The following is a 23,212-nucleotide window of genomic DNA, read 5'->3' on the forward strand; positions in this document are numbered from 1 at the left end:
CATTCTTTTTGGTCTATTTGTCCCCATTTTTCTGGCACAATGATCAGATTCTTATAATTAAGTTTATACAAAAAGAGAGCCGGTTTGTTCTGCACATAGCCTACTACATGAATCATATAGGCCTGGGTAAGTGAAACTATTTCTCTTATTATTGTAATGTAAGAAGAAGAAAAAGTAGCCCTCCAGTGAATTTGAAGTAGGCTTGAGGGAAGGGGGTTACATTTTATTTTGTCACATAGAGATGGAGATGTTTCGTATAATCCAATAGCTGGCGATAATGCATCATTTTAAATCCGAAACGTCATACAACATGAAGAAAGAAGAAAAACTCAACCAATAGCCATTGAGTAAACTGCCACCTCTCTGTGTCTGCCATTGCTCCAAAAACTCTGCACTTGCTGCCACAACAACAAAGAAGTTTAGCAAAGCGAGAGGATTCACTACGACTCACTTCCGTGTTTGCCAAAACAAATCCCGTACGTTGCTACATTACCATCTATGTACATTACACAGTTCATGTTTTCAATTCTTATAACGAAAATCTTTGTTTTGCGCCAGACTTAATTGATTTGACCACATTATATTGAGACACTATTTGTTTAATCATAAAGACAACTGCATTAGTAAAAAAACAACTTTCTTCCCACTCTGTCTTCCTGTCCACCGGCTAACTGAAACTACAAATGTTTTAACGTTGTAACGGTAAGTATAGCTATAACGTTACATGTTATGCCATGGTTTGTCTTCTGTTTGCAGCGTTGTCACACGTAAATTTGCGCTTGAACCTTAATATTTACAGTCAATGGCTTGAACACGACTTTCGTTGTAGTGGACTTTTGCTTCCTGAATATCAGACTCATCCTGCTCTCTGTAACGGTACTCTCTTTGCCTCAACCTACAACAGATTGTACACAATCATCATGGCGACCCAGGATGGTGGGTATTGAGCAAATACAGCAGTGTTTCTTTCACATCTTTACATTGAACCTAAACACTGTTAGTGGGATATCATATGTTTGGAATTTACATGTTAATATATGACGCCATTAATGCAGTGTAATGTAAATGTACGTCTCTCCGTAACGTTATAATTTAACGTTAAACGTCCACCAGTGTTGTAGCTAGCTAACGTTAACGATTGCTAACAGCAGTCAAATTTAGCTAGATTTGTGGATGACTCAAGTTAATGTTAGAAGATTTAACCACAGTTATGTTTTAATTGGTTTACTTTTGCTGTAAAGGAGCTAACTAAATATGGTTAGCTAGCTAGGTTATGAATTTTAACGACGAAGTAACGATGCCAACAAACAGTTTGTTACGTTAACGTGACCAGTTTAACATTAACGTTAAGGCCAACCGTCTTAGCTAGCTAGCTACAACATACAATGTTTTGCGAGTAAGTATTTCCATTCAAGAACCATGTCTGTTTTAGGATTAGACGTGGTTCGCTTTTATTTATTCTTTCGCTCAACACACAAGAAATGCTGCCTTGATAAAAACATTTTTTTCAGTCAGCCGTCCATGGAAAGAGCTAGAAAAACGGGGGAGGAAAAAAGCGAAACTAGACTTTATTACATACTTTTAAACCGTTAACTTATAGTTACATTTACATGCGTTAGTTATTGTGTGTGAAGGTATATGGGGGAATGCTTATGAAACAAATGTAATTTATTTTTTGCGTCGAAAGAGAACCATGAGAATTGTAATTGTGTTTGGTGTGCCATCCAGGTCCAGACACATATTGTCTCCTGATCAGTTTAATATTTGTTCATTAGCCACAGTCATTAAATATTGGCATTTGCTGTGTGAAATAGGATTTCTGCTCTAATGTTTTGTTTCATAAAAGAGTATTCATTGTTAAATATGGCAGTGGACTTGGTTATTATTTCTGAGAAGGTGGTCCACCTCCAGTATAAAACGCTGCAGAAAACACTTGTGAGTACCAATATAAGAAATCATTGTATTTCAGTTAAAGGGGTGAATTCATGGAACGTGAGGAACTGAAAAGTTGTAGCACACGTGTTTTTGTGTGTGAGTGTGTGTGTGTGTGTGTGTGTGTGTGTGTGTGTCATTACTTAGTCTGGCATAAGTTTCAGTTTCACAATTTAAATTCAGCCTTGACTTAATTTGGCTGTATTTTAATGTGATTGCTAAACAAAAGAAAGAACAGATAGGATTCCTACAAACACGGATATTAGTCTTGTATTTAGGAATTTCTGCATCTATGTTGGAAAATGTGGGACATACTATTTTGAGAACTAACAACTTTGCACTGAATTTCATTGAATGGATCCAAATCAATGTTTTCATGCTCTTCCAGGAAGTGAAGAAGTCATAATGGAAACCGAGGCAAAGCCAAAAGAAGCCGAGCCACTCTGTGAGGATGCTGAAAAAGTTGACACAGAAACTACGTCATACACAGATGCGGGAGACGCCACAACTCAGGACTCTAGTATTAGCAATGGGGACAACGCAGACGGTGAACAGGAGATGGTGGACTTGAAGATTATCTGGAACAAGAATAAATATGATCTGAAAATTCCTGTTGACAACACCGGAGCCCAACTAAAAGAGCGGATCCACTCACTCACTGGTAATAACACACAGTAGTTCACCTTCAATTCAAAGTGAAAGAGGCTGTCTAGAGTGAAGAGCAAAGCTTAAAAATAAATGCTCCCCTATGTATTCCTAGGTCTTCCACCTGCAATGCAGAAAGTGATGTACAAAGGATTGCTTCCAGAGGACAAGACGCTACGTGAAATAAAGATTACAAATGGTGCAAAAATAATGGTGGTAGGATCTACAATAAATGATGTATTAGCTGTGAATACACCCAAAGAGGCTGTTCAGCAGGAAGTTAAGGCCGAAGAAAACAAGAAAGAGCCTTTATGCAGTCAAAAGGTAAGATTAATGGCATTCTTGCAAAGTAGAGTAAAAATATTTATGGAGTTTTGTGATATTAACCTGGCACTGTTATTTCAGCAACACAGAAAAGTTTTGGACAAAGGTAAACCAGATGACATAATGCCATCTATTAAAGGAACAAAGGTAAGATAAGATCAGATGAAGGGAGGTCAGTCCCTGTTTTTGTTTGTCTTGTGTTGACTGCCACAGCAGTTCAAAGCTGTTTTCACAGATGTATGTTAACTATATGATTTTTAATACCAGGCACGAGGACTCACTTTTTTCTCTCGCTAACAGGAACGATTACCAACGGTGCCTTTATCCGGAATGTTTAACAAGTCCGGAGGAAAAGTTAGACTCACATTCAAACTGGAGCAGGATCAGCTGTGGATCGGAACAAAGGGTAGGATTACAGTCGGCCTTATTTTTTGCTAAATTCACTGCAACACAAAGATACTGAGTATTAAAAATGTCTTCATTTTTGTGTGTGTTCATTTCTACAGAGAGAACGGAGAAAGTCCCAATGGGCTCCATTAAAAACGTAGTGTCTGAACCCATCGAAGGCCATGAGGACTATCACATGATGGTGAGTGTTCTTGCTGCTACTTGCATGTCAGACTTATCTGTTTTATGAAAAGTTGTAATGCCAAATGCTCCGAGGTGGACACAAGTGTGCAGATGGGTCATGTAACTAAGCAAAATAATAAGGTTAGGTCTATAGGGAACAGCTAAAGAACAGACTCGATATGTTTGTTGTGGTATGAAATGTTTAGTTTGGTTATTTTTGTCTATTAAAGGTGTTTTTTTTGAGTGAATAGTGCAGGTTGAGCAGTGTCGCTGTAGTATGTGTGCATCAGAGTGATGGGGCTCGTCGTTTGCTGTTTTGGGCTCTGCCGTGGAGCGGGAAATGTCAGCGCTTTCTCTAGATTAACGTTTCTCTCTAAAGGAAGCTGTGTCTTCTTTGTCAGTGAAATGGAAATCCCAGAGATATCTTTAAGAGAACAAAATAAAGTGTCATTATAACCGCAGAAATACTATAAGGTTAAGGAGAAATGTAGTGAAGCTCAGTTGATGATTCTGTCAGCTGAATAATAATTTTTGAACTTGATGTTTTGATGAATGGGATGTAAACAAGACCAGAAAGTAATCTGATAACTTCAAATGTAATAAAAGCTGACAGTATAATGCTGTGGACGTCATGTCAATGTCAAGTGCATTTATGCAAAAAAGGTTGATCATGAAATTTAAAATGTGAGATCCTTTCCATATTTCCTTGCTTCCTTGTTGTTGAGGTTTTCTACCACCTCACACTGACTAAACATATAAATTAGAGAAATCGGGCCGTGGAGCCAAATAAACGTGTGGGAGTTTATTCCTGCACAGTTCAGCTGTCTTTCATGGTCACGGTACGTACACTGGACCGATATAGTCCAAGCGCAGAATAGTGGAATTCCAATTACATTGATTTGTGTTGTAATGTTTTGGCTCTAGAATGAAATTTGATGGCCAGCTATTTGCTCAAAGCATGTTCCTGCATCACTGAGGAGTTGATAATGTACAGTATGAGGAGGAGTAGATGGAAGAGGAGCTTTTCCTCTAAAACAGGAGGTGTTTACTTTAACTTTTCAAAATTGAAAAGAAGGAGGTATGAAGTAATTCATTATTTTTTTTTGCATTTCAGAATGGCTTTTGGAGTGATTATGTGGGCTGTAATATACTGCAAAGGAATTTGTCTTTTTAATTGAAAGGTGTTATTAGAGGCAGTATATTACGCACAGCTATCAGGTCTTTGAATGTTTGATTTGTTTGTATTTACAGTTTTGTTTTTAGAATATGTTGAGCATCTGTCAAATCATTAAACGTGCTTACCATTTTTTTCCCACTTTCGTAGGCTTTTCAGTTGGGTCCAACAGAAGCATCTCAATATTGGGTCTACTGGGTGCCTGTCCAGTTTGTCGATGCAATCAAAGACACAGTCCTTGGAAAATGGCAGTATTTCTAATGTGCCTCTTTTTTTGAACTGGGATTAAGAGGAGGAGCCAATGAAAAATGAAACTGGAGTCAACTGTGAGGCTTAAAGAACTTCTTGGAATTCATTCGAAGGAAACGGACGGATGCCTGTGGACTAATCATATTGTTTTTAGGCTAAAAGTGCACTATGTGGCAGCACATTTCTCAGCCCTGTTGATCATTCAAGGTTTTCAGCAAATCCAAGGGAAAATGATGAAACAATTGTACAGAAATTGCTAACACTTTTCTTCAGTTATTCTTAAAGAAATAAAACTTATTTAATTAAATGAATGCACTAGGGCATTGATGTCTGTCTGTGTTCAGTGTTGTATCCTCCCAAACGTCAACATTTCTTTTTTTGATTTACTTTGTTAGAGACCAAAGTTTTGCACATTTGAACAGTGCAGGTCTTCCCAGTCTCTTTGCAAAACTGCTCAAACTCTAGTAGTATGGGGTCTTTGAGTGAACAGCAGCAGGTCCTCCCACAAATAGTGGATTAGATTGAGGTCTGGACTTGGCCACCCCAGGACTTTAACATTGGCCTTTTAAAGGGTTGTTGTTACCCAAGTAGTATTTTCCTGCAGGGTTTCTCTCTATTTAAAGGGCCTTCCAATCCTGCTGTGATGTGATGTGTGGTGTTTGGCTAATATTAAACATAGCTTTTAGTATGATGGGCAAAATGCTTTATCTTAGTCTCAGACCTTAGAACTGTTTCCATATACACCACATTAAATGTTTTTCAGCAGAACACCTCTAAACTGAGAAAATGATAATAGTTTAAAAGAAAAAAGAAAAGAAGCATATTAAGCATATACACTTTCCTATTTCCCTGTTGATTACTGGGGTAAGTAAAAAATCCTGTATCACAAGCTGCAGACTGATGGTAATTAACCAATAACACAACAGTTAAATATGTTCCTATTTCTCTAAACACATGGAGTTGACAAAAACAAATTTTAATAAAAATTATTGTATTTAAGTCAAAATCAAAATGTAAAGCCATGGGTTGTAACGGTTGTTAACGTTGAATTTACATGTCATATATGGCAAAGGTTGAAAAATGATAGACGGAACTGTAGGAAGTAAAACAAAAAAAATGTTTATAAGCCTGACCTTCCTACACTACAACGGCCAGTGTGTGTGATTCTTAATGCACAACTTATCAAAAAAAAATCCTGTATCATTCACAAAATGATTCTCAAAAAGGTGGGCAACTCCACGGTGTATGGCTGACAGTCAGATATACAGTCTATGTCAGAGACCGAGAGAATGCTTTTACTCTGAAGGATGATAGACCGGAAGTGAATGTATTGCTTCCGTAGAACCATGCGTAAAACACGCCCACAACTTCCAGTATAACATTAGTGGCGGGAGCAGAGAGAGACCCCGACGCGGGTAATGCAGACTTTTCCGTCCTTGGGCCACCGTTAAACGGTAGCAGTTGGTAATGTACAAAATGGCGACAACAACCGTAGAGAGGAAACGCCCACCGCCGGTTAAAATATTGTCCGGTCAGCTGAGGACGGCAGAGAGCCGCGGGACGGCCGACATCGGGGATGGGTGTGTTATCAAGCTGGGCAGGGGCCGCCTTCTGCTGGTCTCTCTAGTGTGGATGCAGGGGACCGTACTGGAGGTCCAGCTGGACAGAAACACCGTGCTGCTGATGGATGAGACGGGAACCTTTGCTGTTCAAGGCGTCAACAACATTCCCAAAGGGAAACCATGTTTGTCTCAAGGTAAAGTTGGTTTCTGATTTGATCAATAAGTCAGATTAAAGACAGTTGTATGTTTCAGGTGTGGTATAACGTTATATGGGTTTCACTTTTCGGCTTACGTGCAGTTTAGTGTCACAAATTATTTTCCAAAAACGGAGTGTGCCAAATGATGAGGGTCTTATTTGAGACAGGTTAATGTTAGGGGTAGGGTTAGGGTAGCACAGGTAGTTTAGCAGGTTCATAATTAAGGACATTTTATGGGGAATTTGGGACACTAAACTGCACGTATACCTCACTTTTCTACACAAATACACCAGGCATAGATTGAGAAAAACCAAATACAAAGGTCACGTTCGAATGTAATGTTTTGTCTAACCAACAATCCCAAACCTCAAAGAAGTTCAATTTCTAATAAAACAAAATAGAAAGGCTTAAAAAATAAGCTGGAAGCAGAGAATATCTGGCATTGTTTTCTTGGAAAATGACTATCATTATCAAAATAGTTTATTTTTCTATCCATACCAATTGATTAATCGACTTATGTTGCAGCTCTAAAATATCAACTGACATAACAAGTAAGTTTTTTGTGTATAGCGGGCCTGTGTCAAAAAAATGGGGTGTCAATAGGAGCTTGAATTCTCTCTTTTTGCCCAAGTGCAAAACACTGTTAATGTAAACGACTTCACTGCTTTTCCTCTGTCCAGATCTTGTAAAGCGAGAGGAATCCAGGTCTAGATAAAATCTGTACTTGGACCAGTTGAAAATGGAGTCTAAAATATGTATACAATTCTATATTAAATTTATTTGTGAAACTTTGTTTAAAAAAATAAAAAATGTGATCTGTCATCCAGATCTGGATTTAGAACGCAGCCATCGTTCATCTTACACCTCCGCTAAACAAGCAAAATCGTCTGCTGTGAGAAAGGTCTGTTGGGCCTTATGGATGGAATAACACTGCACATTTATAAGCTTAAAATGTGATGCATTAGATTTTGATTAATTTTAATGTTTTTAACCGATACAAATTCTTTATGGTTTATCTTACTATTTAGTGATCAGACCAGTGTTTGTTTGAGAATTCAATTTATGATTCCTGTTAGATCTATATGGAAGTCTACCACACCCAGACATGATATTTGCAAATTGTGTGCTTAAAGCAGGATCAGTAATCTTAAAAACAATGAGTCCACATGAATGTATCTATCTGAAAACCAGCCACGTCTCCCCACATCACCGTCCTTGTTTCCTTGAATCTGTTGTCACTGAACAATTGGCCACCTGCTGCTGTTTTTACAGGCAAATATGTCATGGTGATGGGTGTCATCCAGGCTGTCTCCCCGGAGCCAGTCATCCGTGCAGTGAAGATGGCAGACCTCTCTGAGCTCGCCGCGCATCACCGGCAGATGTGGAAGCTGGAGGTGGAGGACCTGCAGCAGGTGCTGGCCTGAATGCAAAACTGTTGGTGCAAACATCGCCTCGCTGGCGGCAGGATGACCTGCTGCTGTCATATCCAAGTGGACCCTTCTAATGATTCTTGACAAATGGAAAAAACTACCTCACAGGACTGAACAGCGGATTCTGACTGGAAGGTATTATGTAAGACTGACATACAGTATGGATACAGTATTTATGCAGTGAGTCTTATAGAGAAGAAGTAGAGCTGCAGGCCTCTTATTGCCTCTAAAAATGATCTGCTCAGGGAGAAAAATGACATCCAGATAAGGGGGCATCTTGGCTCGTTAACTTAATGTAGGAAGCGTATAATTTGGCATTCATTTAGCGTAGATATAAGCTGGTTATACAAATATTAAATAAAGATGACTTAGATTTTCATGTACTCCACCTACTTTTCTCTACTATAAACATATAGATCTTTATGCATACTGTAACAAGAGTAACAAATTAAGATGGTTGTTAAAACCTGTTTTTCAAGAACAAAATATTAAACTCCATCTTGATTTCAGCAGAAAACAATGAAATCACATTGCAAAAATGTCATCCAAGTTCATTTCTGCCTGTGACCGACTGTAGTGGAATGTAACAAAGTGAATTTACTCAAGTACAATTTAGTTACTTGTACTGTACTAGAGTATTTCCATTTCATTGTACTTTATCCTTATACTTGGGGCTGGGTATCGCTAAAAAAATGCTTGATACTGGCACCGATACCAGTAACGTGATTTCGATACCGGTTCCTGAACGCTACTCCTGAACAGGACTTTTACTTGTAATGATATATGTCTACAGTTTGGTATTACTACTTTAAATTACCTAGAAGATCTGAATATTTGCCCCCACTGGTTACTGGTTCCAGATGTGTAATTAATAAAACAGCAGTTGAACACAGATTAAGAAAAGAAGCTTTATTTGGTGTGGTGCCTGTTACACTGGTAACATATTAGATAAATGGAAAGGGAAAATGACCTATGCTGACCAATTTAAAATAAGAGTGTCAACTGAACTCTCAATTTAAGTATTCCATACTTAAAACATATTTAAAGTAAAGGTCATTAACATATACAAACTGCTTATGAGACGAAATTACTTTGTCAACAGTATCTGAACACATCTCTGATCAAGGTTCACGCATGCTATTTTCAGCACCATTTTCAGATATTCTAATGAATGGGGCATAGCAAAGCTTACAAGTATCTCCCACTCATTTAGTTGTTAACAATAACACTTCTGTAGTTCAGATGAGAGTAATCCAGCCACCAATCAGAGGGCCGGTCCTGAACCCGCTCTTTAAAATCATGCTGTGATCAGGCAGTTTCCTGTGCACCTAGGAGGCCCTCGAGGATCACCTGACTCTAGACTGTTTGAATACTGCATTATTTGCAACTGAGCATGAATATTGTCATCACATCATGAATATTGTCGTCACATCATTATATAATGTCTTTAAGCAGAAAACTGTATTTTCCAAAGTCATTGTCATTTGGTGCTATAAGATGGTCTTTTCTGGCTTTGGCAAGTTTCATCAAAAGGAATTCCCTGCGCTCCATCCACTCTTTTAGTTCCTGCTCCCCATGTGCCAGCTTACACAACTCATCCTCTGTGCATGTGCCTTTGAGGAACCTATCAGAACACAAAATTAAAAAAGGTCAACCGTCAAAAACCACTGGACTCAGTCTGGTAACCAGAGACCTAGTGTGTTCCGTGCCTAATAATAATCTTACCTCTCACAAACTTTGAAAGTTCCTGTGGGAAACCGATACTGCCAGCAGTTCTGATCATCCTCAGAGTTGAAAACTCTGTCTTTGTGTTTTTCTGAAGTAATATGCTGCTGCCACTGCTTCTCACTGTTGCAGTTTTTACCACACAGCCAACAGTGATTCCCAGCCTGCGAAAACACATTGAGCCATACCATGTAAACAAATGACTTATTACCACCCATTCGTTAATCATTCAAAGTAGGGCTGGGCGATGAAGAAAAATTGAAGAAAATCAAACATCACGATATTAAGACGATATTGTAGGGTTAAGACCTAGGGAGACCAGCCTGGAAAGGTCTGGCAAGTTCAGAAAATGGAATTACTTTGCTGTTGCAGCCATTAAAACCAGAAAAAGACAGCACTTACGCCATGTTGCGATATCCCAAATCTTAGACGATTTTAGATCGATATACTGCCCAGCCCTAATTCAAAGCTAATCCACAGATTCCCACTACTAAATGATTAGCTACCACAAAAAAGCAATACACCACCGCTGCTTAGGAGTCGGTGTGTGTGTCACCAGATAAAAACAGTGGGTCATGTTTGCTGGGCTTTTAAACTCACCACTTCTTCAGCGTAGTCTGTTGGCATGTGGATCTGTTTGCCATTCTCCCTGACAGAGTTATTGGAGGTCTCCTCGCCCCAGCCAGGCTTCTGGGACTGCAGCCACTGCTCATAAAGCTGATCCATATCTGGAACTAAACAAGGGGATAAAAACGAGTGATTACTGTTGGTGCATCTCACACACACACCAATTAAGTTCTAATGAAATTAGTTAAGTTAAGAGAGCCCATCTCCCCGACAAAACTCACTGTTGTTTTCCTTCATGTAGGTCCAAAGGTCTCTTTCTTCTACACTGTGGGCAAATGTGCAATTCCCAATGTACTGACACTTTTTGCCAGCTGTCACGTGCATGCAAATCTAAAAAAGGAAAAAAAAAATAACGTGGCGACCATTGCAGGAGATTTAGTTTCATTCAGAAACGCACAGAACAAATGACCACGGAGCAGAAAAATGTTTGGCACGTACCTCAAATTGAGATGGGATGGGTTTTTTGGTTGGAAGTGGTCTAACTGTTGTCCACTTTTTCCTTTCATGGGAACTTACAAGCACCACACGCCTGTCTTTTGCCCATCTGAGACAGAAAGACAGAGACTGAGTGTGTGGCGAGGTATTGGATGGCACCGGTTCACTTATCAATTGACCTCCGGTCTACAGGTCACGTGTTGAAGACTTACTAGTACTAGTACTCACGTGTGTCTCGCCTTGGCTGAGCAATACTTCTTGTTTTTGTCAGCTTCACTTAGTTGGCCATTTCTCCAACACTGGCCACAAACAAACATCATCTTCAGATTTGGAGGCCCGAACCTTCTCTGTGCACTGGAAAGCTGCTGATGAAATATGAAGGACTGGTTAAAATCTTTGATTAACACAAAGCAACAGTGAGACAACTAGAAGATTTAGCCAGAATATACACTAATAACCCTCCTGTAGGGCTGGGCGATATGGACAAAATCAAATATCACGATATTTTTGACCAAATACCTCTATCGATACCGCAACGATATTGCAGTGTTGACTATTGGTGCATTCACAACATTCACACAATGACATTTTTGATAAATAATCATCAGTAATGTAGATATAATGAGTAAGTGGGTAAAGGCAAATAATAGAACAGTTACAACAGTCTGGTAAGTTCAGAAAATGACATCACTTTACTGTAATGCAGCTTTTAAAACCAGGAAAAGAAAACTTATGCCATTTTACAATATGACAATATCCCAAATAAGAAGATATCTAGTCTCCTATCACGATATCGATATATTGCCCAGCTCTAACCTCCTGTCAAATTTGACCCGTTTTCAAAGTTTCTATATCAGAACATTTGGGTTTCTTTCAAGCAAATTGCCCAAAAGCAACACAGAAGGTTCCATGAGAAGAAGTTGAAGAAGGTTAGAGTGGTATCTGACTTTAAATATCTGGGAATCATCCTAGACTCACAACTCTCATTTAAAAAGCATACAAAAAAGGTTGCCAATATTGTTAAATTTAACCTGGCAAATTAAGCACATAAGATCATACCTACCAATGAAGGCCGCAAAGCTCTTCTTGCATGCGATGATCTTCTCACATTTTGCTTACTGTTTAACTAGCTGGTCGCAAGCCAATAAAACAACATTGCAACCATTGGAGTCACTTTATAAACAAGCATTAAAGACATTGGACCGTAAGGGCAATAGCTATCATCATTGTCACATAATTAAAAAACACATGTTTAGCTTTGAAAACTTCAGAAACTTTGCTGACGCCCGTCTTGTCTTTAAGGTACTCCGTGGGCTTGCCCCACCACCACTGTGCCACTTTATAAAACAGAAAGATAAGGGCAATAGAGTAACCAGAGCAACCACCAGAGTGGACTGCATAGTTCAATTTAGAAAAAGTAGGATTGGAAGCACAGCCTTTTCTGTCAGAGCTACAATTTTTTGGAATAGTCTGCCCAATGAGTTAAGGGAGTGTAATAGTCTCTCCTCTTTTAAAAAACATCTTAAATCTTGGATTAGGGACAATTACAATTGTAATCATACACCAAATACTTAAACCCATGAACATATTTTGCTTTTATTTTATTATCATTTTCTTTTTTTATACTGTAATTAAGTTGAGGATTAGATGAGCTGAGCAATATATTGTCTGTTTGAGGGTATATTCATATTGTTTTAAAATGCTTGCTGTATTTATTACATTGCTACTGTGTTTATTAAATTGATGGTGTATTTGCATTGACTTTTGTATTTTAGGGTGCCTGTTAAGACCTGGCTAGGGACAACAGATGGAAACTAGCACTTGTAGCTAACTCTGGCTTGTTTACAGCAAGTAACTTGTCTGTTGATTAATGAGCATTGTCCCTATCAAATAAATATATAAATAAAATAAATAAATAAATGAAACGCTCTTCACAAGTCAAATTTAGGGATCAGTCCACTACTTTTATTGAATTTTGGGTGTTATTTAATTTTATATCATTATTCTGACTTCACTTTGACAGTCTGTTTATCCGTTAACATCCTCTGATCTTAATTAGTAAAAATAATTCATATATTCATAATAATTCAATTTCTGCTTTTTTAACTCAAAAGTTAGATATAATTTCATATAGGCTACAGGAGGTTTATTGACCATAATTTACAAAAATGAAAAAATTGTGATAATAAATTGTTGTTACTACTGGTGGTAGTGGGAAAAAAAGCGCAGGAAACGTTGAAAAACGCTACAAAAATGTTGAGAGAAAAAAAAAACGTCAAAGAGACAAAAGCGTTTAAAATAAATTTCAATTTTGAGCCGGAAGGACAACACGAGGGTTAAGTGATTTTGTTTTAACCCAGGCAAAATCAAATCCCAGGAAACATTGATAAATGTATATAATCAGACATTTCTACAAATCCTATTAGAAAAACACAAAATGCCACCAACAAATGTTTAATGGACAACACTATATTTAATTTAATCAGATGTCAGTGGAAAAATATATATTACTGAAGTCAAAGCCAATTGAAGGTAACCTCAGAGCGACAAGAAATTAGGACATGCTAGCAGCAAGCAAACATGAGACACATGAGAGTCCTCATGTTGGGCTTACCTGGGCTCCCTGCAACGACGCTGTTGCATTCCAAAACTTCTTTGCCTCTTGGACAATACTTTCATGAGTGATACCTATATGATTAACAAAAAAAAAAAAAGTATACAAATAAAGGGGAAATAATTAAATTCTGTGTTCCTAGGTACAAAGCCACCCAGCCCTTGGGAGAGTCCTTTAAAAAAAGCTTACCTAGCTCGTGCTGCATCATCCAGACCTTCAGCTCGATGAGGCTGTGGGCGTAGAAGCAGTCGTCCTCTCTTACGCAGCCGTAGCGCACTTCATGGCGACAAAGATCCAGCTGGCACTGAGGACTCAGCGGTCGGATTTTGGAATAACGGACTGTGTTCTCCTTCAAAATGTGGACCAGGCACCTAAGAGACAGACAATGTCCACACGTTTAATTTATCCTGCTCTTATTCCCTCATATATTTGCACAAGGTCCTGTGTGCTTTGGTAGATAACTTACAAACTATAAATTCATAAGCTAAATGATGGTGACTTACTTATGATCCTCAAAGTCATGCTTGGTCACTGGATGAGAGCAAAGTGATGAGTCATCTTTGTTGGTTTTGCTGATTATTCTGGGTTTATGGTCAAAGCACACCTGCAAATTTAAGGTTTTTAATATTCTATAAAAACAGCAGATTTACTACAGCAATGACTACATTTGCTACAAAATAAGAATATTCCACTAAATATCACTCTAAAACTAACAATAGATCAAAGTATACCAGCTACTAATGAGCACCACAGAAAGCAAGAAAGAACAACAGAAGCAAACAATTAAGCTCCAATGAAAAGCACAGCATTGCATTAATCACATTAACATTTTTGTATTTATTGGCCTTCTATTTCAATTTTGCTCTGGGTAAAGTGAAACCAGTGACTATAAATGTACATATGTATAAATGTAAGAAAATCTTTGGGAGGTAAATATCCATTTACAATGAGACAAGCAATTTTTTCTTCTTCTCCTCACACTGGAATAAAAAAAAATTAAAAAAAACCAATGCTGCCAATGGGCGTCATTGACAACATCAGGTTCCAGCAGCGGCAGCACTATATAGTTATTGTTATCAATGAAATGCACACCAACACAACACTCTGAGGTCATTAGTTTTGAAATTAAATAAATACTCACTCCACAGAGAAACATGAATATCCCATGATGCTCCTGTAAGATCTTGGGGACAGTCAACCTGATGTTGGAGTTGGGCCCATAAGGATCGAAGAGTAGCTCTCTGGAGATGAACCCTTTCCGCTCCAGCGTCCAAACATCAATCTCTTCCTGGCAGTATGCAAATGTGCAGTGGCCAGGGTACAGGCACTCTTTTCCAATAGCCACCTCTGAAACAGCACATGTAACATTTTTGTATCAGCAGTTATCCACACACGACTTGTGTGTGCAATAGCAAAGTGGAAAAAGTACCACAAACTAAGTGTAAGAAGCCCTAACACATAAGGGTAGGTAGGGAAATATAAACCAAAGAGGAAGTAATGGAGAAAATGTTGTCATGCTTAGGGAACTTTAATTTTTTAACCAATCTGTATTACAAAAAAAACAGCCATCTATTATTTTTTTTTTCTCTCCAGGAAAAATCAAACTATTGGAATTTGTAGGTAAAAAAAAAAAAAAAAAAAAAAAAAGTAATATAAAAAAGGCAAAAGCAGGAAAGCGAGGACATTTACACATATATAAATGTTACCTTTGCAAATGTAATAAGGTCCAACATATTGGGTTTTTGTTGGTCTGGGCCGAATGAGCTTCCACGATTTGTCTGGCGAATGTTTGATTCGGCCAAGTAAAGCGTCCTTTCTGCATTTATGCTCTTCTGTATGAAGTGTGTAATCCAACACACCGGGTCCTGTGGATACACAAATAGATAAACAGATTAATTCACACACACACACACACACACACACACACACACACACACACACACACACACACACACACACACACACACACACACACACACACACACACACACACACACACACACACACACACACACACACACACTCCTCACCAGTTTTAACGTAGCAGACCGAGCACGCTTGTTTGAATTCATGCGTTTCAGCTAAGGGGTTCTTTGCTAAGTCTACAGCAGCAGGAAGACCCTTCACTTCAGGCATACCCACAGCCATTCCCATTGGAGTTTCATTATTGTTCAGCTGGTTAAAAAAGAAAAAAGAAGAAAAAAAAAGATGAAATAGGAATTATGACAAAGTAAAAGCCTGTAACAATATCTAGGCTGGCAATAATGAATACAAAACAATTACCTGTGGCATGAATGGATTCTGAGCATAATCTGTCCGTTTAACAGAGGGGAGAAAAAGAGTAACTTACTGGTCAGCTGATATTCACGTATTGATACTGAGCGACTGTATTATTTGAAACAAAGTAAAGCCCTGTGATTAAGCGGGCCAGGTAACAAAGTAGCCTACCTGTTTTATAGTCGTTCATGGTGAGACTATCCAGGGAGTCCAGTGGTGGGGGGAGGGCGTCAAAAGTGTCCATACCAAAATACGTACTTGACCCCGACTTGTGATACAGCGGGGGCAGAGTTACGGTGCACTGCTGGGTACTGTTGTGGAGAAATGGGTTGATGTGAGATGGCATCAGGAATGAACTCGACATGGAACTGCCCGAGGCAATACTGGTTGGCAGAGGGAGAGGCCCCTTCATTGTGGGTATAACCTAAAAAGGAAGAGACAAAACAAGAGTCACACTTGAGCTTGGATATCGACACACTGTCACATCGCCGTAGCCGTTCACTAACCATGGCTGACTCCGGGCCAGCTTGGTCCAGTAGATCATCTAGGTCGTCCCCAATGATGTCTGGGTCAAAATCTTGACTTTCAAGCATCATACAAGGCTTACTGGTTCTGCACCCATTAACAAATGTGGGCACGGGAAGGGGGACCGACGTGGATACAGATACAGGCTTGGAAACGGACTCGAAGCCTGGCGGCTCAGACAGGGATACAGACGAGATACAGTTTTTAGGAAGAAGTTCATCCACCACTGCTTCATTTAGAGCCGGGTGCACGGCCACTGGAGCTTGGCTTGGAGCTGGGGCAAGAGCCAAAACACTGCTATCCTGGGTTAGCTGAGGCACTTCTAAAAACACATCAGGGAGAAAATATGAGGAGTAAATTTTTTTCCCTTACCCTTTAAAATTAACAAATCAAAGCTTTATTAAGCATTAAACTTACCAATTTCTATATCTTCAACTGAAGGAGAGCCATGGGAAAACTGAATGCAGAAGAAATGTATTAAACAATGCATTATAGGTGAGTATAGATATATATATATTTTGTCATATACATTTTAGATCGTTACCTTGTCACATGATGCATCCTGATAATTTGATCCTCTCAAAACATTCAAGGCAGGCTGTTAAAACAGAATTAGCTTCATTAAAACATGACTGTTCTTTTTATAGTAGGACAGCCCTCTATGTATGTGCAAAAACGGTCAAAATTTAACAAAAGCCATAAATCTGAGAGTCAGACTATAACATGTATATTATAAAAAAAGGGGTTGGTTGGGGGGACTTCCAACTCAATTTTTTTCAGTAAATAAGCCAAGTCTCACGACGGTATGAGATGGTTCCTGAGACACACGTACCTTACTCCTTACATAAGCTTTACGGATTTTCAATCCCAAAATTTTGGCAAGGTCCTGAGTCAGCTGTGTGACACTGGTATCCTGGGGAAACAATACAAATTGACAGTGTTTATCCAAACACAATCACTGCCTTTGATCGTTTTATCAAAGGCATTTTATTTTTTTTCTGCTTTCCTTAATATATTGTATCAAAACAATTTTTTTCTTTTTCAACAGCAAGGATTTTATTTTGCACATACATATTGTGAAACTTGCTTTTATGAATCAAGACTCCGGTCACTGTGCATGCATTTCAGCAACCTTTTAAAAAGGTTCAACACACCCCTAAAGTGCAGTTGTTGGTTGCCTTTGGAACGGCAGTATTTTATCATATTGGAGATGAAGAGAGGTCGTCTAAATCTTATCGTTCCTGCGACAACATACTGTATCAAGGATGATACTCCTCTCTATATATAGTATCATAAAGTGTGCATATATAGTATAATTCAGTGTGTATTTTTGTAAAAAAATAAAAATAAATAAAAAAAGTTTATATTTTAGTATTAACCAGTGCAGAAAAGCCTCTTAAACCTTAAATTAAATGTGGCTGCTTATTACACTGAAGTTGGACTGACATCAGTTTTACTTAAATTTGCCTGAAAATGTCTCAATTTAAACTGAAGATAGCGCACCAACAGTCACACAAATATGAACACTCACACAACAATGAACTGAGTGTCAGGCAACACGCCAGAAACATCAAGACTCCACTGGGCGTTGTGTTCCTTCAGGCAGCCTGGTCAGCATTTCAATTTGCTTAATTTTTTGTCAAATTTGCAGAGACAAAAGTGAGTGGATCTCCTGCACATGTGAATAGTCAACATACAACACGCAGATGTTAGAACTTACCTGAGGCACTGCTAGAGAGCATTTGGCAACAGCCTCATAGGCCTCTTGATGTCTCCCCATCTCCTTTAAGGATTTAGCTTTTCTGTACAGCGCTTTGTAGTTCCCCTCATTCAACTGGAGAGCCTTTTCACAGTCTTCTAATGCTTGGTCATACAGTCCCTAAAAACAAGATATGTCCCAGAGTTAGGAAAGCCATATTTAACCACTGTGCTGTAGTGAACAGAGAACATAGAAACTGCAGTTTGATCATAAATTGACTTTATGTGTTCAGTGAACTGAGTCAGGTATGGGTGTGGTTTCCCTGAAGAAAGTAGAGTAAGTAGTGTTGTAACATGACAAACACTGACAGGAAAGAGGAACTGAATTTTGCTCTGAAAGCATCAATCATTCCCAAATGGGGATTTTCTAAGTGGATCCTGAGTTTCTCAACTGATTCTTAGATTTCGGAAAAACAGCGTTCAAAGTGACTGTTCTGTCTAGAAAGGAAGTCTAGCAGAACGTGTAAGGCGTCACTGTGCATCCCATGACGTTGAATTAGTATTATAGTACAGGTATCATGAGTGTAGCACAAGTCATTTCGTCGTGCATGCAACTCACACCCTTCAGGTGGATCATTATTTGATGAATTCATAAATATCATCCATTCATCAAACTTTATTAATGCATTTTTTTAATGATCCAGTTTTGCATGACAACTAGGGCTGGGCGATCAGGAGAAAATCAGACATCACATTCTTGACCAAATACCTCGATATCAATATTGCGGCGATACTCTAGATGCTTTAACGAAATATCTTCACACTTAGATTTTAGATAAATAATCATCAGTAATGTGGACATAATGTTTAAGTGGGGAAAAGGCAAATAATAGAACAGCTAGAAAAGTACATCACTCTACTGTAATGCAGCCTTTAAAACCAGGAAAAGACAACACTTATGTCATATCACGATATTACGATATCCAAAATCTAAGACGATATCTAGTCTCATAACACGATAGATATAATAGATATATTGCCCAGCCCTAATGACAACCAAATTATTGTGCACCTCATGGGACCTCAAAGCATCTCATCATGTTGTCAAACTAGGCTTATTGCAACCGATTTCAGATTACAATCCTAAATTCTGTGTAATAAGAGGCTAGTAAATGAAGTAAGTAAGTGAATGTAAACACCAGTTAACAGCAACAATTTGTTTTATTTTAAAATCTTACTTTGACATTTTGGGAAGTGCATTTGCTTTCTTCACCAGAGTTAGATGGGAAGATTGTTAGGTCTTTGTCATGGAGTCTTGTCACCATAGGGTTGCCAGGCAACCAGCGAAACTCCAGGAAGTGACTGCGCCCGGCTGCATTATGTTCCCACTCAATGAAGTTGCCCGCACTCAGCACAAACATTAATTAAAGAGGTCAGCCCTACCCCACTAGTTAAAAACTTCAATATGCCTCATGCACCTTCCCTGCCATTCTCTCTACAACCTCTGAAGTATTGTCTTGTGCTTTCATATGAACAGTTAGCAAGCTCAAAAAGTAATGCTGGTGAAGAAAAGATCCTCTTTTTGGTCTTACTATGATGCTAAGTGTGTGAAATGAAGTAAGACAAATAAATGTTTAACGAAAAATGTGAAGGTCCTATTAATAAATAGCAAACTATTATGAGACCAAAACTGCTTGTTGTATTTTGGACTTTAATTGTACTATTTAAATGCAGAAAAAACTATTTGGTAGAGTCAAAATGAAAAGGGACTTCAAAGTGATTGTGATGGAAACTGAAGCGAGACTCAAGTGTGATGGTCACCGCCTACTTACCGGAACAATGTTTAGGTACGCGGCAGCTCGATTTGCATACAGCTTTTCCAGCAATCGTGTTGGAACACAGATATCTTCCGAGTCAGCATACTCTGCTATACTCAAGGCTTCGGTGTACATCTCGATGGATTTTGTCCACTCCCCTTCTTTAAACACATCATTTCCTTCTCCAAAAAGATTCCACACGAGATCCTTAATGAACACCTGAAATATTAAGAGAACCAGATCAGTACAAAATATACATGGTGCAGCCGATTTGTCCTTTCATTCAGGCCCCGTTATTTTTTATTTTTTTCATTTTCATGTGAGCCTGTCATTATCCCTAAATCAGTTCAGCTCTATACAAATGTTTATACAAAATTGGAGCGTATCAAAAATTACAGAGCTTACCTCATACTGCTCTTGACTTCCAGGAAATGGAAGGGTTGATCTAAAAGCAAAAGGGAGTTCACGTTACAGACCTTTAAAGTGTCAGCAGAACAAGAAGAAAATACATTGGAGTGAGAAGTAACAGTGGTGGTTAAGAGTCCAATTGTATTCAGAGCTCATAATGTTTCATTCAGTACAAAGTAGGACTGCAAGTAACGTTGATTGATCATTTGGTCATCCTTCACATTTTACTCTTCGAGTAAATGAGGCTGTATACACTCTAGATCTCTCAAAATGGTTCAAAGACATTGATACGGATCTGTCACGATTTTTGTACAAAAGGGTACAATAATACACATCTGCATGCTGACACAGAACTAAAGGTACGGCCGAGATTAATATCAGCAACAGTTCTTAATCATTTGGTGCATTGTAAAATTGGGCAGATGAATTGTTTCACTTGAAACTAGCTATATAAATAAAGGCTGCGTTATTAAATGTCATGGAGCATTTTGCAATAATCATTGATTGGGAGGTTTTTTGGTAATGCTGCTTTCCAGGTCAGCTGCTGTCTGGAATTTAAAGGCACCTTTCCAGAGTATCAGTCTCAGACTACTTAACACATCGTGACATTAAGATTCAAGTTTGACTGCACAGCGATGACGAGCAGAGTAGTATTTTAAGTATCACTTTTGTTTTACAAATAAAAGGCTTTGCCAGATTAGATGAAAATGCAACATGGCGCTGCCTGGCGTAGCTCTAAAAACAATATGGGCATACTGCAAGTCTGCCTGATGCATGAATACAAAGCTCAGATCAGGAGAACATCCCACATTAAAAACAAAACTAACGTGAAGCCAGTAATCAGCTGTCACACTGACACCCATCTGATCTGAACAACAATGCATAACGCAAAGCTGACAAATCATTGTTGCATCATGCAGTCTACAGAAGTACCCACAATTTTTCATTTAAAAAGGACCCACAAACACAGGCGGACGAATACTTGTAGCTTGTAAGAGTCTTCATCTGGTTATCCTCTGCAATATTTCCAAGATAGGATGACAAAACAAAATAAAATACTAGTGGGCATGGCAACATCAGGAAGTGTCAAACATAGGATCAGAACATTACACACGTCTTCTTACTCATTAGGGTGAAGTATTGAAGTATTCCATTAGTAAAATTCAGTTACGCTCCAACTTTAACAACCAGTGATCTAAACCATGACACTTACTGGATGAACTGTAGGCCTTTCTGAATCTCCTGCCAGCGACTCCTTCTGTCCTGACATGCTCCAGACATGTTTGTATTAATATCCACTCCTCTGTCAGCACCTGAAATTAAAAAAAAAAATTTAAATAATAATAGAATACGATTTTCACGTGTAGTTCCGGAAATCAAAGCTAACAAACATTTTTGTTAGCTTGCGAGCTGATAACGTTACCAAAACAGCTCAGTTTAAAATCAACCTTAAACTGAAAAGCTGTGGACGATAAAAGGTAAATTTGCTGGCTCGGGAAAACGGTTTAAACATAGCATCTGAAAGCAGAAGGTCCAATATCGGACATCATTTCGACAGCCCTGCCTAATATTTCAGCTTTCAAACAAATGCAAGCGTTTCACATGCTAGGAATATAAAACATGTAGCTTGGGCGTCCCGAATAGTTTTTATTGGAGCATATGACGTTACTGACAGCCATTCATCGTGTTATTAACATGGTTTAGATATGAAGATGTGCTGTAACATCGCATAATACCGCCAACCTGTCAACCCTGTTCAACCATAGCTAATATACATGATAGTTTTTTACTTTACGTTTCTTCTAAACTAGTTGCTAATCAAATCAGCATCTGGGTTACAGGAAGAGACAGGAAGCTGGTAAAAGGCTTTAGAAGGGTGCTCCTGTCCAGTTTCGGTCAGCAAAGCAAACATTCACTTTATTCTAGGAACATGTTTGTGTATAGGAGCGTTACAAGACGACGGGTTCACTGTGGACAAAGACATCATTTAGAGTCAAGTTTTCACGAGTGAGGAAGCACCTCGTACAGGGGCTGTCCGATATTGGACGCATGGCATTTAGCGCACGTGTGTTACCCCCGGTCGAGGAACCGCCGAGAGTAGACTTGTAGTTAGCGATCATCATCTGCTAGCAAAGGATAGCAATGTGTAGCCTACATAGTTTCAGCGCTGCCAACAAATCTGAACAGATGGAACGCAACAGTGTTCTCCGGTGCTGGAAACACATCGGCCTAACCAGCTAACGTTACATGGCGTTACCAGACTAAGTTTCTAGGAAGTACACTGAACCTAACAAAGCATAGGCATGCCCAAGTTGAACTAACGTTAGTTCCCCCAACGCAAACAATAGCGAGCCGTAGATGTTTAGCTCCCGCCTGAGACCTGGTAAATAGCACATTAATTAACCAACAATGCCTGCTGTTCATACTTACATGAATGGATCTTTATTCCAAACAACCCTTACGTCGGTTATCTAAAAGGAGGGAAAGTGATTTCTCGTTCTAGCTAAAATAACTTGGCTAGATGTGCTGTATCGCTGAAGGCCGCCCTTTGCTGCTTCTTCTTCTACTTTGACTCGAGGGAGAGCGAACATGGACACCAGCGCAGTGCTGCCCCCGGCAGACAGTGGAAGGACACTGCAACATTTCACATAGAAAATAGCAATGCAACTTCAACAAGCATGGATCAATAAACCAATAAGTATATAATAATATTAATAATAAATATCATAATACATGATATGGCTATATAAATCACACATTAAATTAAATACATAGCTGTTGTTTTTTATACTAATTAATTTAATTTAATGTGTGATTTATATATCCATATTACCAGCAAATTGTTGTTTATTTTTTACATTTTATATGCTAATGTGGATCATTTCCTTGTCGGTAATGGCTCACTGACAACTGTTTGGATGTGTGGATCAAATGTCTTTATTTTGAGCCACATTATCTGCAAACAAAACTAGCCAGTGAGTGAGTGTACAAGTAATGGCTTTT

General features: G+C 38.7%; 3 protein-coding genes across 7 annotated transcripts; 2 read left to right on the forward strand and 1 right to left on the reverse strand.

The window, feature by feature from the left end:
• The first annotated feature begins 683 nt into the window (after positions 1–683).
• On the forward strand, positions 684–5,209 carry ubfd1 (ubiquitin family domain containing 1). Of its 3 annotated transcripts, XM_039824010.1 has the most exons (8): positions 684–702; positions 905–936; positions 2,321–2,593; positions 2,693–2,901; positions 2,983–3,048; positions 3,202–3,307; positions 3,408–3,490; positions 4,796–5,209. In XM_039824010.1, exons 2-8 carry the CDS (start codon positions 921–923, stop codon positions 4,904–4,906), a joined length of 864 nt encoding a protein of 287 aa, XP_039679944.1. In that variant the 5' UTR covers positions 684–702; positions 905–920; the 3' UTR covers positions 4,907–5,209. The 3 variants fall into 3 exon arrangements, with proteins under 3 accessions (XP_039679944.1, XP_039679943.1, XP_039679945.1); XM_039824009.1 differs by lacking the exon at positions 684–702 and having other exon boundaries at positions 824–936; XM_039824011.1 differs by lacking the exons at positions 684–702; positions 905–936 and adding an exon at positions 1,424–1,935.
• A 1,043-nt stretch (positions 5,210–6,252) lies between these two features.
• rmi2 (RecQ mediated genome instability 2) lies at positions 6,253–13,743 on the forward strand. 2 transcript variants are annotated; one of them, XR_005641811.1, is made up of 3 exons: positions 6,253–6,650; positions 7,926–8,218; positions 13,627–13,743. XR_005641811.1 is itself a non-coding variant. In XM_039824014.1 (2 exons), exons 1-2 carry the CDS (start codon positions 6,362–6,364, stop codon positions 8,075–8,077), a joined length of 441 nt encoding a protein of 146 aa, XP_039679948.1. In that variant the 5' UTR covers positions 6,253–6,361; the 3' UTR covers positions 8,078–8,977. The 2 variants fall into 2 exon arrangements, 1 of the variants encoding a protein (XP_039679948.1); XM_039824014.1 differs by lacking the exon at positions 13,627–13,743 and having other exon boundaries at positions 7,926–8,977.
• Positions 8,978–22,799, reverse strand: zc3h7a (zinc finger CCCH-type containing 7A). 2 transcript variants are annotated; one of them, XM_039824013.1, is made up of 23 exons: positions 22,640–22,799; positions 21,423–21,522; positions 20,207–20,246; positions 19,817–20,020; positions 18,007–18,165; positions 17,119–17,199; positions 16,831–16,884; positions 16,704–16,743; positions 16,268–16,608; positions 15,933–16,185; positions 15,768–15,796; positions 15,515–15,659; positions 15,191–15,349; positions 14,626–14,831; positions 13,988–14,088; positions 13,674–13,855; positions 13,485–13,558; positions 11,099–11,232; positions 10,874–10,979; positions 10,657–10,765; positions 10,409–10,542; positions 9,809–9,972; positions 8,978–9,707 (listed from the first exon to the last, which is right to left on the reverse strand). In XM_039824013.1, the coding sequence occupies exons 2-23, from the start codon at positions 21,488–21,490 to the stop codon at positions 9,518–9,520; spliced, it is 2,973 nt and encodes a 990-aa protein (XP_039679947.1). In that variant the 5' UTR covers positions 21,491–21,522; positions 22,640–22,799; the 3' UTR covers positions 8,978–9,517. The 2 variants fall into 2 exon arrangements, with proteins under 2 accessions (XP_039679947.1, XP_039679946.1); XM_039824012.1 differs by having other exon boundaries at positions 11,099–11,235; positions 22,640–22,798.
• Positions 22,800–23,212: the final 413 nt, after the last annotated feature.

The sequence above is a fragment of the Perca fluviatilis genome, chromosome 15, assembly GCF_010015445.1.
Source record: "Perca fluviatilis chromosome 15, GENO_Pfluv_1.0, whole genome shotgun sequence".
Taxonomy (NCBI): Eukaryota; Metazoa; Chordata; class Actinopteri; order Perciformes; family Percidae; genus Perca; species Perca fluviatilis.